A 17,603-nucleotide genomic window follows, 5' to 3' on the forward strand; every position below is an offset into this window, starting at 1 on the left:
TTTATTTTATCATAGATCCTGTGAGAGGAAATAAAAAGAGAATCAAGAACAATAAAAGAGAATTAAGGACAATGTAGTGGCCCCGTTGCTTATCAAAAAAGTCATCACGGTTGCTGATTGTTTGTTCTGACGCCTGCTATAAATAACGAAGTCCAGTTTCCAATATAGGCATTTTATTTCTCATGTAAACAGAGGCCAACCACTTTCTCTGTCGTTATCCATTTCCTCTACATAAACCAAATAAATCATATAATTTATATTCATTAAATGTGGCAGGGTCAAAAACGGTTTGCTCCTGCTAACTCAGCAACAGCTGACTCAAGTGACCCCCCTCATTATAATAACCTGTGGCTTAATTGACAGCGGCACTACGCCCCCAAGTGGTGGGTGGTTGTATGAAACAAAACAATAACAAAATGGCTCTTACAGACAATAAAAGTATTACATGGAGATTAAATTCCAGTTGTGGAGAGAAACTACTCAAATATCGGAGTATTTCGACACTGAGGTATTATTACTTTTACTAGATCAGAGTTCCTATTCAACCGTTTGATTGTTAGCATGTTAAAAAATGTAGTTTTAATATTTTGCTGTTCTTACTTGTTATTTGCATCCTCTTGTACATTTTCTAAAATTAATACAGTGATGAAATAAACATTAATACTTCAGTAAAAACAATAATTCGGAGCACAGGTGAAGTTATTGTCTTATGTATTTAGCTCCAGTTCTTTCTTGATAGCAAAATTACATTTGCAAAAAGAAGCATACTCTTGAACATAGACGATCTTCAGCGGGCTTCCTACGTCATGACGTGGGAGCAGCAGGCTTTACGTCCTGACGTAGCGGCTCCAGCTGGACGTCGTTCTGTTCGTAGTGAGTTCAGATGAGCAGATAGCTGCAGAAGATCCGCATTAAACACGTGATTTAGGGTTTAAAAACTACGTTTAATCAGCCACCGACACACGGAGGGTCCGGGACTAACGGGACCAACCCGGGAAACACGAGTCTGGAGGGTTTCGTCGCTGCCAGCAGGTTTTATAACCTCCAGGTTAGTTTGACCCTCGGCCTCTGTTAGCTTGAAGCTAAAGCTAACTGTGTTTACAGCACAAACAAACATGTCAACAAACCAACGTGAACGTGCTCACGTTTCTTCTAGAATAGATTTTACTAGATCTGCATTAGTTAGCCACGGATGCTAGCCAGTTAGCCAGGTGTATCATGGCTTCAGACGGCCGCGGCTACTAGCATGCTAGGTAGCATGCTGGCAAAGTTGGTCGACTTGTCTCTGCAGTGAGCTTCTGTTACAGGTTGTTTGTCAGTGTGTTAGCCGGGACTGCTAACTGTTGTTAGCTAGCTGACTGTCTGTCTGCAGTTATTGCTGGAGGACTAGTTGGCACAGGTTATTGCTGGAGGACTAGTTGGCACAGGTTATTGCTGGAGGACTAGTTGGCACAGGTTATTGCTGGAGGACTAGTTGGCACCGGTTATTGCTGGAGGACTAGTTGGCACCGGTTACTGCTGGAGGACTAGTTGGCACCGGTTACTGCTGGAGGACTAGTTGGCACCGGTTACTGCTGGAGGACTAGTTGGCACCGGTTACTGCTGGAGGACTAGTTGGCACCGGTTACTGCTGGAGGACTAGTTGGCTCCGGTTCCTGCTGGAGGACTAGTTGGCTCCGGTTCCTGCTGGAGGACTAGTTGGCTCCGGTTCCTGCTGGAGGACTAGTTGGCTCCGGTTCCTGCTGGAGGACTAGTTGGCTCCGGTTCCTGCTGGAGGACTAGTTGGCTCCGGTTCCTGCTGGAGGACTAGTTGGCTCCGGTTCCTGCTGGAGGACTAGTTGGTTCCGGTTTGGTCTCACTGACTCAATGTGTGGAGGGCTGACCTATATGTACAGAATATATGTATATACACTACATATATTCTGTATGTATATTCTGTAAGTGTTTAAAGGAGCTGCAGAGAGAACATGAGGATTACATCTGAAGTCCTCTACGTCCTGTTGGTGCGCCTCGTTGTGGTCGTCCTCTACGTCCTGTTGGTGCGCCTCGTTGTGGTCGTCCTCTACGTCCTGTTGGTGCGCCTCGTTGTGGTCGTCCTCTACGTCCTGTTGGTGCGCCTCGTTGTGGTCGTCCTCTACGTCCTGTTGGTGCGCCTCGTTGTGGTCGTCTTGTTGGTGCGCCTCCTTGTGGTCTTCCTCTACGTCCTGTTGGTGCGCCTCCTTGTGGTCTTCCTCTACGTCCTGTTGGTGCGCCTCCTTGTGGTCGTCCTCTATGTCTCCTGATACTCGACACTGATTGGTTTGGTTTCTGAAAACTACTGAAAAGTGTTTGTTTCTAAAGTTAGTTAAAGTCAGTGACTCATTTTGTTGAGTTGTTTTTCTTGTTTCAGATCTTCAGCTGTAGCTTTAATGAAACAAGGTGTGAACGGGCTCTTAATAGAAACATTAAAGCAGAAACAGGTTTGTGGGGGCGTTCCAAACTGAACTGTGTTCATCATGACGAGCTAACATGTGTTTCTGAACATTAAACTCAACTTCTAGTTTTCATTTAATCAAGTTAAACCTGTTTGTTTCATTTAGGTGGAGACAGAAAATCCTGATTGACATCTCTCGCTCTCTCTCTGTCTCTTTCTCATTCTCTCTCGTTCTCTCTCTCTGTTCTCTCTCTCTCTTTTTCTTGTTCTCTCTCTCTGTTTCTCGTTCTCTCTCTCACTCTATCTCTCTCTCTCTCCTTTTTCTTGTTCTCTCTCTCCCTCTGTCTCTCTCTCTCAGGGACCATCATGTACCTGAAGTCGTATCCTAAGCTGCTTCGCTCAGAGTTGCGTTTGGAGATGTCCCCATGCAGCAGCCTGTTTGTGAGGACCTGCAGCAGTAACCATGGCAACAACCACATCATCAGCCGCCTCCCGCTGGGCGTCATCTCTACCAACAAGCTCCGCCCTAAAGCCTTGCCGAGCGCTGCCTCGCAGCCTCATTCACCGTCACCGGTCTGCAAGGACAACGCTCTCCGACTGCACCAGACCGCCGTGGAGGACGCCGACGCCCCGCTGGACGTCTGGACCGTGATCCGGCCTGGACACGTCCGGGAGAAGATCGCCATCTTTGTTTCAGATGCCGAGCGCACAGACGACGGCGCCAGCAGCGAGCGCACCTCAACCGGTGACTCCGACGGGACGCCGTCTGTGTGTCCGAACCACGGTGCCGTGTTGGGACTGTCGCGGGCCGGGAAGGCAAAGGGAAGCTGGGAGGAAAACTGCAGCGCCAAACGGCGCCGCAGGTCGGGAAGCAACCAGAACCTCCAGAAGGACTCGAGGACTCGGATCCAGGACGCACAGCGACCGTCTCCACGGCACTCGGGCGGCGAGCCGGTGACAGAGGAGCAGACGGTGTCAGTGGTGGAGATGGTGGCGTTCCTGGAGCAGAGAGCCAGCGAGCAGCAGCCCGATTCCAAACCTGTGCTCGCCCTCCAGAGGAGCTCCACTACCATCACGCTGTCCAGAGCCCCGCCCCCCGAGGTCCGGGGGGAGGAGCCAGAGAGCGTCAGAGTGTCGGACATGGTGGCCAAGCTGGAGTCCGAGTGTCTGAAGAGGAGGACGGAGGGAGATCTGTCGAGGAGCAACAGCCTGAGGACGGTGGCACGCGTGTTGCTCGCCGCCGGGGACCAGAGCCCCGCCCCCTGTCGGCCTTCATCCCCATCACTGCCGGTAGCTCAGATTTTGGGCCGGGAGCCAACCAGCTACTCTGAACCAGCTCTGACCACGCCCCCCTCAGGTGAGGCCCAGGGGGCGGAGCCTCTGCCGGGCTTGTTGTTTTTGTCTCGGCCTCCCGCCTCTCAGCCCCACCCCACTCCAGCTCGCTGTGACTCTGTCAGCCAATCGGAGGTGAGGAGGAGGAATAGGCGGGCCGACCGAGCTCAGGAGGACGAGGTCATCGTTCCTTTGGTCCGGCGTGTGTCACATGAAGATGAGGTCATCGTTCCTCTGGTCCGGTGTGTGTCACATGACTTCCTGTTGATGCGTTGGCAGCTGCAGCAGCTTCTGGAGCCTCGTCCGTTCCTCTCTGCGCTACCTCACCACCTGCTGCTGAACATCCTAACCCTGCTGCCCACGCTCAGCCTCGCGGTGCTCAAGTGCAGCTGCCGGTTCTTCCTCTCGGTCATCGAGGATTACGGCGTTCGTCCCTCTGACTCTCTGTGGGTGTCTGACCCCCGTTACCGCGATGACCCATGTAAACAGTGTAAGCGTCGGTTTGTCCGCGGTGACGTGTCTCTCTGCCGGTGGCACCACAAACCGTTCTGCCGGGCGCTGCCCTATGGACTCTGGTACTGGATGTGTTGCCATGCCGCCCGCAGGGACGCGCCCGGCTGCAATGTGGGTCTCCATGACAACCGCTGGGTACCGGCGTTTCACAGCATCGACGTTTACAGGAGGGGTCGCCATGACGACTGAGAGACTATAGCTCCCATCATGCAACAGCAAGTCAGAGTTGTGTTTAAAGGTGAACTTTGGCTCCTCACAGCTCCGTCACATGATCTGAACCAGAGGAGGAGTCTCAGACAGGACCTCCTCTTCCTCTTCTCCCTCTTCTTCCTCCTCCTCTTCGTCCCATCACGTCACCTGTTGACTCTTTGATCACAGATCAGATTCTTCATCTTCATCACGATGAAGAGTCAGATCATCGTCTGTGAAGAGGCGGCTCTTCGGGAGAAGAAGAATCCACATTAACGTTGTTTACACTTGTACATAAATCATAAAGAGTTTAAAGGAAATATGAACGATCAATAATCATCAGTTCTTCTTGTTCTTAATGTGGCCTTGAGTGGTGGAGACGCTGCAATATTACAGATTATATATAAATATAAAGCAGAGCAACAGAGAGTTCTGTTTTTAAGGCTGTTTTCCTTCGTGTTGCTTTAATAAAGTGCTTTCTCATCAGTTCTTCTTGTTCAAACAGATTCGACTCATTTCACGTTCTTAAGGAAACTTTATTTTCTGTCCACGTTTTAAATCATCTTTAGATCGCTCAGTCCTCGTTTCACCGATGACGTCGTGCTGCTGTGATGTCATCGTGGACCCCGTGACATCACACAGACCCTCCAGCAGCTGGAAGTAGTTGTACTTGATGTCGTACTCCATGTCGTACCAGAAGTTCACTGCAAAGAGAAACAGAGTCACACCTCAACTTCTGATGATGTCGTTTATTTACTTCTAACTGATGATGTCACAGATCAGCAGCCGGTTTATTTATTTAGTTTTTCTTTTTTTTATTGTGTAGAAAAGTGAGTACTAAACAAGTGTGGACAGTGTGGTGCGTTCAGGCAGCCTAACCCTGGCGCCGCGTTCGGGCTGCGGTGCATTCAGGCAGCTGCGCGTTCGGGCAGCCTAACCCTGGCGGCGGCGGCGCGTTCGGGCGGCGGCGGCGCGTTCGGGCGGCAGCGCCGCGCGGTGCATCCGGGCACCTGCGGCGCGTTCGGGCAGCCTAACCCTGGCGGCGGCGCGTTCGGGCAGCCTAACCCTGGCGGCGGCGCGTTCGGGCGGCAGCGGCGTGCGGTGCGTCCGAGCGGCGTGCGGTGCGTCCGGGCGGCGCGCGGTGCATCCGGGCGGCAGCGGCGCGTTCGGGCGGCGCCGCGCGGCGCGTCCGGGAACCTGCGGCGCGTTCGGGCGGCGCCGCGCGGCGCGTCCGGGCACCTGCGCCGCGTTCGGGTACCTGCGATGCAGCCATGAGACTGCTGGACGTGGTGGAACCACAGTGACGGGAGGTACAACATCTCTCCGGCCTTCACGCTGCAACGGAGTGGCCGAGCTTTCCGGTACTCAGGGTACCGGTCCAGGTCTGGGTCCAGGGGGTCCAGGGGGATCCACGGGACCTGGGGGGGGGGGTCAGGGTGAACAGGGTGAACTGCAGGTTTTAAACAGAACAGAGAGCACTGAGATTAACTGGCAGACACCTGAACGCACCTTCTCAGAGTCGCTTTGATCCACGACCTCAAACTCACCGTCTTCTCTCTGATGATAAACAGCCGGCTGATACACACCTGAGGGGAGAGGCGTTGCTATGGTTACTGAATACAAGTTCCTATCTTACGGTCTGAGGACGTCCCGGGGAACATTCCACACCTTCACAGACCGACTCCACCAATACAGAACATACTAAACTAACCCTAACACCACCAATGAGCTCAAGTTCAGTCTGTGAGAGAGGAAAGGTCCCCGTTGAGTCCTCCTCCTGGCTGGCTCGCCAAATGTGTTGTTTTTTTTGTCGTTGATGAGCAGCTTCTTTGACTTCCATCCATCCGCTATACTAGTCTCCCTGTCTGTGTCTCAGTGACGTGAATAACAGACATTACCATAGGGGATGAAGGGTCGATCAGTCGGGGGGAGGAGGAGGAAGGTCTTCTCTCCAGAGATCACACAGTAGAGGTTCTCATAGTGGTCTTTGTGCACTAAACACACAAACAAACATGTTGAACACAAACATTACACAAACACACACACGTTAAACACTTGTGTTCAGGTCTTACTGGAAGTTACAGCGCTCTCCTCTCCTAGCCAGAAGTTCACAGCATCTGGTAACTTTCCTAGAAGAAGAAAAATAGAGAAAGTTAAACGTCATGAAAAGAATTGTTTCGTCATCTGATGCTCATAAATGAATTGTATAATATTAATAATTAAAACTAAATACGTAATAACACGTTAAAGGAAGAACAAATATCTGTTGTTGAGCTCACAGCTCTAACTACGCTCCATCTTGTATTCTCCTCCTCAGGTAAACAGTCTGAATAAGTTTATTAACTCTAAACTACGTCACCTCCACCTGAACCTCCTGAACCGTTACTAGTCCGGAGGGTTTGTGATCGTAACGGGAGAAGTTAGCTAGCCCCCCCCCCCCCTTATGTCTCCAGGTCTGAGCATGCTCGGTAGTGTGCCCCCCCCCCCCACAGGTCTGAGCATGCTCGGTAGTGCCCCCCCACAGGTCTGAGCATGCTCAGTAGTGCCCCCCCCCACAGGTCGGAGCATGCTCGGTAGTGTGCTCCCCCCACAGGTCGGAGCATGCTCGGTAGTGCCCCCCCCCCCTCCCCCCTCACCCAGTGCGTCGCTCATCCAGGAAACATGAGGCTCAACATCGTCTGTGAGCTCTGGAAGCTCCTCCAGAAGGTTAGAGCACTGTTTCTGAATATAGAAGACTCCACCACGATGCTGCTGCTGGAGACACGACGACAACACAATCATAACACAACAACCACGCACACACTATTCAGATCCTCTACATAAGTAAAAGTACTAATACTACAATACTACATCATGTCTCACCTTCCCCTCGATGACGTCACTTTAAAGCTTTTATATAATGTATAATAATACTATATGTATAATAACACTATTATATAATGTATAATAACACTATATGCATAATAACACTATTATATAATGTATAATAACACTATGTATAATAACACTATTATATAATGTATAATAATACTATATGTATAATAACACTTATATAATGTATAATAATACTATATGTATAATAACACTATTATATAATGTATAATAACACTTATATAATGTATAATAACACTATTATATAATGTATAATAATACTATATGTATAATAACACTATTATATAATGTATAATAATACTATATGTATAATAACACTATTATATAATGTGTAATAACATAGTATAATAATCTCACCTTCCCCTCGATGACATCGAGCACAGAAGAGAAGCTCATTGGTCGTTCCTCCGGCATCACAAAGCGGTCGCCGTTGACGGCGTCAGCGTAACCGTGGGGGGTCACTGCCACGCTGACGACCTTTGACCCCACCGTCTCCCTGTGGATCAAACAGGAAGCTGTCACATCCTGACACCACAGAAGAAGAAGAACAGCGCGAGGTGGGCGGGGCTTCCTTCCTCACCTCAGGTACTCCGGTGTCCACCTGGTCAGAGCCGGCCAATGGCTGCAGGCGTTGCGGATGATGCAGGGCTTGTTTGGACCAATCCAGTCACGGTAGAACTGCAGAGGGTCAGGTGACTCCTCCAGGTAAGGCACTGATTGGTTCAGATACAAATCTGAAAGGTAATCAATAAACAACCTGATTGATCTAACGAGTCACCACTGTGAGCTATGTTCTGTATGGAAGTAGTACCAGTGAGTAGTAGTAGTAGTACCTGTAGTACCAGTCAGTACTCACTAGTACTACCAGTCAGTAGTAGTACTAGTACTACCAGTGAGATGGATCAGAGACAGTAAGATGTTCGGGGCTGCAGGAGTCAATACTTTTCAAACGGTTTTAAGAAGTCTTATGTGTGGAGTATTAGTCGACTTAATGACTCTGAAAATGTCTTCTTGGTTTCATGAACATATGGTCCAGATGTCCCCAACTGGCGGACCGCGGTCCGGATCCGGACCCAGGACCTCCAGCCGATATTTAATATGGTTATATACATATTAGACAATAAGTTTATACTTTAACAGGCGCATCTTATTCAGCACTTGTTCAGCGGTGCAGGAAACACCGACCAATGCGTTGTAAATCACATCACGTGATGCAGCTCAGCCATTCAAATATGAGTATTCTGACAAGTTTCCTTTACACACACCGTGACACACGGGGGAGAGACGAGGAAATAGAAAGAGCAGGAACATTGCGCTGATCAGAGAAGTTATCTCACATGACATTCTCCAAAAAGAGAAACGTGTTCAGAGAGAATATAATTTATAAGCATGAATGAACAGAATCTTATATGTTAATTCTTCCCACAGGCAGTTAGAACCAACATGTCTCATATGTTCAGAACCCGTAACTACTGATAAAAGCGGCAAATGAAGCGACACTACGAGGCAAAGCACAACTCCTTTGAACAAACGTATCCACTCACATCTAAATGACACAGAAAATAAACCTGAGAGCCCAAAATGATCAGAATCCACTGAATGAATTCACTGTTCAACAAGGATGTAAACAGAGAGAATAGAGCTGAAACAAGTGTTAATAACCACAGATAAAGTCCATGAACACTGAGTTATCTTTTTAGATGACAAAAATATAATATCGTGGCTTTTTTATTGACATCACTTCACACCTGAATGAACTGAATTGAAAAGCTTTCTGTTATGTAATTTATTCTTTAATCCAGACGTTATTGTACTAGAAATGAGAAGAAAATTTATTTATGTATTTCTATGTATTATTTATCATCCATCCAGTTAAATGTGAAGACTGAGAATAATAAAATATAATTGATGTGTACTTTCTTTATTTGATTTGACAGTTGTTGACTACACAGAGATGTTGTTACTACTACTAGGCTTCTTGAATATATATATTGAATATATATATATATATACATATTTATATGTATATATATATATGGCACTAAATAACGCGAGTCAGATATTATTGTAATCTTTCGGACCTTTGCCCGAGGAGATTTTCTCAAACTGGACCTTTTGGAATGTTAGTTGAATACTTTTGGAGCACAGCTCAGTCTGTGGAGACGTTGATCTGTCTCTCGCTGTAGGGCCCTCACAGGCCTCCGTACTTTAGTGTTCTGGTGTTTACGTTCATGTCTCTTATATGAACCCTCTGAAATAAAGTTTGATTGATTAAGATCACTTATCCGGTTACAAGTAGTAGTTATAGTACTGGTAGCAGCAGCAGTGATGGGTGTAGAAGTACAGTAACTGTAGTACTAGCAGTAGTAATACTAGTACTCTCTCACCGTGAGCCTCCAGTGAAAACTCAGTCACACGTTTCTTCACAGACTCCATTTTGTTTCTCCGTCATCACACACAAACAACCGGAAGTTCGTCACGCGGCCAACATCAGATACGTGATCAGGTATCGATGAAATGATCGTTGATGATCGATTCTGCCCGTCAGACCTCTGCGGACATCACGGCGCCATGCTGCTTTGTTTACATCCGTTGCGCATGCGCAGAGCTCCCGTCACTGGCGTCATTGAGGTGAGCAGGTTTCCCCCTGCAGGAGGGAGGGTGAACTGCACTGTAGTCATTACGATATTAAAAGTAATATTTATATCAATAATAATTAAAATTATAATGTGAATAATATTAATACTTATGTAAATCATATTTATACTGTAAATCATATTAATAATAATATAAATAATATTGATAATAATTAAAATTATAATTTGATTAATAGATAGATAGATAGATATGTACTTTTTTTTTTACACAGTCGGACAAACTGTGGTCTGCCTGTGAGGTAGTCAGTGATCCAGGAGATGGTGGACGCGTTAACCCCCACCACCCGCAGCTTCTCACTCAGCAGCACTGGTTGGATGGTGTTGAATGCACTGGAGAAATCAAAGAAAGTGATTCTCACAGAGCCACCGGATCCATCCAGGTGCGACTGAGCTCGTTGCAGCAGGTAGATGATGGCGTCATCCACTCCCACATGAGGCTGGTACGCAAATTGCAGAGGGTCCAGTGAGGATTTCACCCGCGGTCGGAGGTGGGCCAAGACCAGCCTCTCCAGCACCTTCATCACATGAGATGTGAGGGCAACTGGTCGGTAGTCATTGAGGCCCGCTGGTGTCGTCTTCTTTGGTACAGGAACCAGGCACGACGTCTTCCACAGCACCGGGACTTCCTCCTGCTTCAGGCTCAGGTTGAAGAGGTGTTGCAGGACATCAGACAGCTGGCTGGCGCAGGTCTTCAGGACCCTGGGGCTGATGCCATCAGGTCCTTCAGCCTTGCCTTGGTGGAGTCTCTCCAGCTGTCTCCTAACCTGGCCAGTCGTCACAGAGAGGGGGGGAGGGGGGTCATAGTGTCGGTGGTGGCAGAGCCCTTTGAAGTGGAGGGCTCTGAGTCCATGCAGCTCACCAGGGGGGACAGAGGGGGAGGTGTTTGGGAGGTGTGGTACGTGGAGGAGACAGATGAGGGCTATGAGCTAAACCTATTGAAGAAAGAGTTTAGCTCGTTGGCCCTCTCCAGGGAGCCCCCTGGTTGTCTGCCTCCAACCTTGAAGCCGGTAATCTGCTTCATCCCCATCCACACCTCCTTCACGTTGTTCTGCTGGAGTTTGGCCTCCAGCTTCCTCCTGTAGGAGTCCTTGCACTCCCTGAGCTTCTCCTTCAGGTCGCGCTCCATCAGGACCAAGAACTCCATCAGGACAAGACCTCCATCAGGACTACACATCAACAGTTTCTTCCCGTCGGGGTCCCGGTCTCATTAACAGAGCCCGGGACCCCGACTGACTCTGTCATCCCCAGGACAACCTCCTACCGGTCACTCCCCTGCACATCCCTTCATATTTAAATACACTTAACACTTTTACACTACACTTGTTTACAGTCCTGTTATCTGTTTGTCTGTGCACTTTATTTTATATTATTTTATATTCTATTGTAAATTTTAATATGTTTCTATTTTTTTGCACTGTGTTTAATGTGATTGTTTAATGTTATGCACCTCCTGCCATGACAAATTCCTTGTATGTGAAACAGACATTGGCAATAAATGGTTCTGATTCTGATAATAATTTAAATAATATTAATAAAAACTGAATGTTGGTGATAAACTGAAGGATGAAGTGTTCTTTAAACTAGACAACAGGATATAAAGGAGCCAACATACAGCTTATTTTCTCTTCTGAATGATTTATATCTAATATTTTATTGTTTGTTGTTGTAATAATGTTTTGTCGTCTGTGTGTAATTTTTGACTCTAGTTCTGTTTGAACGCTGTGAAGCTTGAATGAAGTTAAAGAAGTTCTTCAGATGAAGTGAAGACCTCCAGCTGAAGTCTGTGTGTGTTGATGAGTTCATGATTGGATGCAGCTGTGAGCTCTGTCTGGATCAGGTCCTGGATCAGGTCTGAAGGTGCTTCACTCATGGACGAGTCGGCGTTGGAACGTTACTTTGATGACTCTATTGCAAATGTGAGTAAAAGATAAAACTTAAAACTGAAAGGAGGCGGAGCTAAATGTTGAGATGGAGGGAAACTAAAATGTGTTATTTTAATGTTTCTGGTCTGAAATAAAAATAATAAGCAGCTTCATGAGGTTCATCTTGTGTTTGTGTCAATATATCCAAAAATAAACATTTAGATCAATAGAAGAAGATCAATAAACTGATAGAATCCACAATGAGCCCTTTAAGGCAGCTTTCTAATGAAGAGTGAACAGTTTAATGGTGAGAGATATAGATTATCATTATTATAATAATCATTAGAATCAGTAATATTAATCCCTTGATACAGAAGAAGGTTGATGACGGTGATAACTAATAAATGAAACATCCTCTCAATACAGAAGTGGTTGTTTTATTTATTTTTACTGCAGGACTCCGGCTTTCTTCTGGGCGAGGAGCTGGACCTCCAGGGCCCCGCCCCCTCGAAGGCGGGGCCGAGTAGACCGGTGGGGGAGGAGCTAGACCTCAGCTTCCTACCTGATGAACTCAGTACGCAGGATGAGCCGGGTCGCCATGACAAAACAGGTATGACATCACTGATGATGCAACAGGTAGGCTGACTGGAGGAGGGGCGTGGCCTCTGGGAGGTCACATGATCACCTCTGTGATTTGCTTTCAGCTGACAGTCAGACTGTCGCTCTGGACGTTTCTCAGGACAGCGGCATCTATCCGGACTACAACTCCCAGGGTTCCACAGCAGCAGCAGACCCCCAGCAGGGGCCCTCCATGTCGGGATCGGGTGTCTCCTCCTTCTGTCCCATGACTCCTATGACCCCCATGACCCCCATGACACCTGTGACTGAGAGGTCAGGAATCATCCCCCAGTTACAGTAAGTTACTGCTTCATCTGTAGTACCAGTGCTTCATCTGTAGTACTGGTACTTAATCTGTAGTACCGGTGCTTCATCTGTAGTACCGGTGCTTCATCTGTAGTACCGGTGCTTCATTTGTAGTATGGTGACTGTGGCTAAGTGGAGAGCAGGGCCATCCTTCGATCGGTGGTTCGATCCCCGGCTCCGCTAGTCGCATGTCGATGTGTCCTTGAGCAAGACACTTAACCCCAAAATGTCTCCCGTAGCTGAGCCTACGGTCTGTGAATGTGATAGAATCTGAATTGTAAGTTGTTTTGGATAAAAGCGTCTGCGAAATGACTGTAATGTAATGTGGTACCAGTACTTTATCCGGTACTTCATCTGTAGTACCGGTGCTTCATATGTAGTACTACTGCTTCATCTGGAGTATTACTACTTCATCTAGAGTACTGGTACTTCATTTGGAGTACTGGTAATTCATCTGTAGTATTGGTGCTTCATCTGTAGTACCGGGGCTTCATCTGTAGTATTAGTGCTTCATCTGAAGTACCGGGGCTTCATCTGTAGTATTAGTGCTTCATCTGTAGTACTGGCGCTTCATCCGGTACTTCATCTGTCGTACCAGTACTTCATCTGTAGTACTACTACTTCATCTGTAGTACTACTGCTTCATCTGTAGTATTGGTGCTTCATCTGTAGTACTGGCGCTTCATCTGTAGTATTAGTGTAAGCATCGTGGGTGTATGATAGGGAATTAATCAGTCCAACACGTTTGGGGTTTTCCTCATAACTTTAGTCAAGCTTCCACGGAACCGCACCAAGTCAAATCACTCTCTCTCGCTACTCTTCTTCTCCCGTCACATTATCCCCATCACATCAAACCCCGTAAACAGAGCCAACTAGTGGTCATATTTGATCTGTCACAGGATTTCAGTCTGACATTAGTGCTTCATCTGTAGTACCGGGGCTACAGATATTCATCTGTAGTATCTGTAGTACCGGTAGTACTTCCAGTGCTGTGTGAAAATCCAACATACCAGGTTTCCCACTTGACTGCTTGAACAGTGTTGTGTTTAAAGGCTGCTGTGTGTGTGTGTGTGTCCGTCCGTCTGTCCGTCCGTCCACAGGAACATCGTCTCCACAGTGAACCTGGGTTGTCCTCTGGATCTGAAGTTTATCGCCCTCCAGGCCAGAAATGCAGAGTACAACCCAAAGGTACCGTCTCTCTCTCAGTACTTCAGGTTCAGCCGAGGCTCATGGGTATTGTAGTGTTCTTTCTGTTATATGTTTATTGGCCTTTAGTTATGTTTAGCTTAGATTTAGCATTCAGCTGTGGTTAGCTTAGCGTTAGCACACAGTAAACATGGACTGATGGTTGTTGTTGTTTTGTTTCAGCGTTTTGCGGCTGTCATCATGAGGATCAGAGAGCCCCGAACCACCGCGCTGATCTTCAGCTCCGGGAAGATGGTCTGTACAGGAGCCAAGAGGTCTGTCTGCTCACCTGTCTGTCTGCTCACCTGTCTGTTTACCTGTATATTTACTGTGTGTGTGTGTGTGTGTGTGTGTGTGTGTGTGTGTGTGTGTGTGTGTGTGTGTGTGTGTGTGTGTGTGTGTGTGTGTGTGTGTGTGTGTGTGTGTGTGTGTGTGTGTGTGTGTGTGTGCACAGTGAGGAGCACTCCCGACTAGCAGCTAGGAAGTACGCTCGGGTGGTCCAGAAACTGGGCTTCCCCGCCCGCTTCCTGGACTTTAAGATCCAGAACATGGTGGCCAGCTGTGACGTGTGCTTCCCCATCAGATTGGAGGGTCTGGTCCTGACCCACCAGCAGTTCAGCAGGTAAAGAGAATGTAGAGGACAGGGGCTTAGCTTAGCACAAATACTGGAATCAGGGTGTTAACCCTTACTAAAAAATCTGCTTCCCGGACGAGCCCCCATATGTCACGACCCGGCTCAAAAGAACGCAACATGAGGGAGACGAGTATAAAAGTAATCAAATAGACATTTATTTAAGAACAAATAACTGAACTAAACTAAACAAACAGCCAGCCAGGTCCTCCACACAGGAGTCAGAGAGGAGAGACCCCAGCCAAAGAAGAGGGTCAGCCTTTATAGCTGGGACCTCCAGCAGGCCCAGGTGAGGCTCATCAGCAGCAGATTACCGTCCTGCAAGCAGGACACAGACCCCTGGTGGAAGGGAGGGGTCGTTGACAGTTATCTTCTAGTTTCTGTTAGCCTCTAGATATTTTCAGAATAAAAGCCTGATGGTCTCCACAGTTATGAACCGGAGCTGTTTCCAGGCCTCATCTACCGGATGGTGAAGCCTCGTATCGTCCTGCTCATCTTCGTGTCGGGGAAAGTGGTTCTGACCGGTAATAAAACTCTGATTTCATCTACAATAAACTATTGGAGATTAAACCTCTTGAGATAAGATCTGTGTCTGATAGGCCCAGTAACCATGAGTCTGTTATTTAATATGTGATTATTGTTGACTCATGAAGTCCGTTTCCACACACTGTTTTGTAAATAGTTATAATAATAATAATAATAACATCATAATAATGATGTTGCTGTCTTACATTTCAGGAGCCAAAGAACGAGCGGAGATCTACGAAGCGTTCGAGAACATTTACCCGATCCTGAGAGGCTTCAGGAAACAGTGAGGCCAACCTCTGACATCACTTCCTGTTTATTTGTAAATAGATAATTTATTTTGTGTTGGTTAATGAGTCCTGAAAGAAAATAAATTACTTATCAAATGTTTATTATCTCCTTCTGAATTCAGATTTGAATATTTTAAGCTCATGAATTCGAATAGTCGGCATGTTTTTACTTCAATTCTGACTTCAAATCATTTCAAACTAGAACCTTTTAACATGTTGACGTACTGTCTCGTACTCCAGTGTAGCTGACGAATATTCAGTCAAACTCTTCATCTGTTAAATTATTCTAATAAACTATTTCTGTATTCGACTGAAAAACAAATGTAACTTCAACAATAGAATTGATTGTGTCTGTGAAGCCTTCATGTGTTCAACACACGAACAAAGATAGTTTACAGCCGACTGGTAATAACTACATTATGAATATAAAGATATCCAGAAGCCCGTCAGTGATGAAGTCACATGTTTTTTCTGTAAAATGTTTTTATTACAGAACCAGATCCTCAAACACCAAACACCACCTTCTGTGATGACGCAACACCGATCAGCTTCAGTTAACATCACTTCAACTTAAACAGATACCAGTACACCATCATGTAGTACAGTTGTATTAATACTGTGTATATTTAAACAGATACCAGTACACCATCATGTAGTACAGTTGTATTAATACTGTATATATTTAAACAGATACCAGTACACCATCATGTAGTACAGTTGTATTAATACTGTGTATATTTAAACAGATACCAGTACACCATCATGTAGTACAGTTGTATTAATACTGTATATATTTAAACAGATACCAGTACACCATCATGTAGTACAGTTGTATTAATACTGTGTATATTTAAACAGATACCAGTACACCATCATGTAGTACAGTTGTATTAATACTGTGTATATTTAAACAGATACCAGTACACCATCATGTAGTACAGTTGTATTAATACTGTATATTTAAACAGATACCAGTACACCATCATGTAGTACAGTTGTATTAATACTGTGTATATTTAAACAGATACCAGTACACCATCATGTAGTACAGTTGTATTAATACTGTGTATACTTCAACAGATACCAGTACACCATCATGTAGTACAGTTGTATTAATACTGTGTATATTTAAACAGATACCAGTACACCATCATGTAGTACAGTTGTATTAATACTGTATATATTTAAACAGATACCAGTACACCATCATGTAGTACAGTTGTATTAATACTGTGTATATTTAAACAGATACCAGTACACCATCATGTAGTACAGTTGTATTAATACTGTATATATTTAAACAGATACCAGTACACCATCATGTAGTACAGTTGTATTAATACTGTGTATATTTAAACAGATACCAGTACACCATCATGTAGTACAGTTGTATTAATACTGTGTATATTTAAACAGATACCAGTACACCATCATGTAGTACAGTTGTATTAATACTGTGTATATTTAAACAGATACCAGTACACCATCATGTAGTACAGTTGTATTAATACTGTGTATATTTAAACAGATACCAGTACACCATCATGTAGTACAGTTGTATTAATACTGTATATATTTAAACAGATACCAGTACACCATCATGTAGTACAGTTGTATTAATACTGTGTATATTTAAACAGATACCAGTACACCATCATGTAGTACAGTTGTATTAATACTGTATATATTTAAACAGATACCAGTACACCATCATGTAGTACAGTTGTATTAATACTGTATATATTTAAACAGATACCAGTACACAATTTTCTGAATTTTGTCAGTAAAAAAGGAGGCACATTGATTGCATGCCAGGTGGATTGGAGCTCAGCAGCTACTGACACTGGAGGGTTTGTTAGCCTGTCGACGGTAGCAAATAAGGCGCGTGTATTGTTATTGTTTTTGGTTATGATGTCAGAGAAGAAGGACTGCCTTGCATTTCTAAGTTCCAAATTATAATTGCGAAGTCTCTCTTTATAGATGTCACAGTGAACCTGGAGATTAGTTTTTCGCCACCTGCGCTCAGCTTTCCGACACTCGTTTCTCTATTTTGACCAGCGTAGCATTTCTCCAAGGAGATCTTTGCTTACCCGAGACAACCTTCACTTTAGTGGGTGCAATGGCATCAATAATATTTTTAACCTTAGAATTGAAGCCATCTACAAGCTCATTGACTGAGATGCAAGAGAG

At 45.7% G+C, this 17,603-nt stretch overlaps 3 protein-coding genes across 4 annotated transcripts; 2 read left to right on the forward strand and 1 right to left on the reverse strand.

The window, feature by feature from the left end:
• Positions 1-847: 847 nt before the first annotated feature.
• On the forward strand, positions 848-4,936 carry fbxo34 (F-box protein 34). Its single transcript, XM_076107245.1, has 2 exons — positions 848-1,048; positions 2,772-4,936. Exon 2 carries the CDS (start codon positions 2,780-2,782, stop codon positions 4,445-4,447), a length of 1,668 nt encoding a protein of 555 aa, XP_075963360.1. The 5' UTR covers positions 848-1,048; positions 2,772-2,779; the 3' UTR covers positions 4,448-4,936.
• Positions 4,937-4,962: 26 nt separating this feature from the next.
• Positions 4,963-9,931, reverse strand: jmjd7 (jumonji domain containing 7). 2 transcript variants are annotated; one of them, XM_076107247.1, is made up of 9 exons: positions 9,727-9,931; positions 7,920-8,073; positions 7,697-7,835; positions 7,084-7,198; positions 6,520-6,576; positions 6,346-6,441; positions 5,957-6,033; positions 5,706-5,865; positions 4,963-5,151 (listed from the first exon to the last, which is right to left on the reverse strand). In XM_076107247.1, the coding sequence occupies exons 1-9, from the start codon at positions 9,773-9,775 to the stop codon at positions 4,973-4,975; spliced, it is 1,026 nt and encodes a 341-aa protein (XP_075963362.1). In that variant the 5' UTR covers positions 9,776-9,931; the 3' UTR covers positions 4,963-4,972. The 2 variants fall into 2 exon arrangements, with proteins under 2 accessions (XP_075963362.1, XP_075963361.1); XM_076107246.1 differs by having other exon boundaries at positions 7,084-7,201.
• A 1,915-nt stretch (positions 9,932-11,846) lies between these two features.
• On the forward strand, positions 11,847-15,413 carry tbpl2 (TATA box binding protein like 2). Its single transcript, XM_076107357.1, has 8 exons — positions 11,847-11,912; positions 12,315-12,468; positions 12,563-12,773; positions 13,883-13,970; positions 14,151-14,242; positions 14,422-14,589; positions 15,028-15,122; positions 15,337-15,413. The coding sequence occupies exons 1-8, from the start codon at positions 11,865-11,867 to the stop codon at positions 15,411-15,413; spliced, it is 933 nt and encodes a 310-aa protein (XP_075963472.1). The 5' UTR covers positions 11,847-11,864.
• Positions 15,414-17,603: the final 2,190 nt, after the last annotated feature.

This window comes from Anarhichas minor, unplaced genomic scaffold (genome assembly GCF_050575085.1).
Source record: "Anarhichas minor isolate MPS153535 unplaced genomic scaffold, ASM5057508v1 ptg000038l, whole genome shotgun sequence".
NCBI classification, from domain to species: Eukaryota; Metazoa; Chordata; class Actinopteri; order Perciformes; family Anarhichadidae; genus Anarhichas; species Anarhichas minor.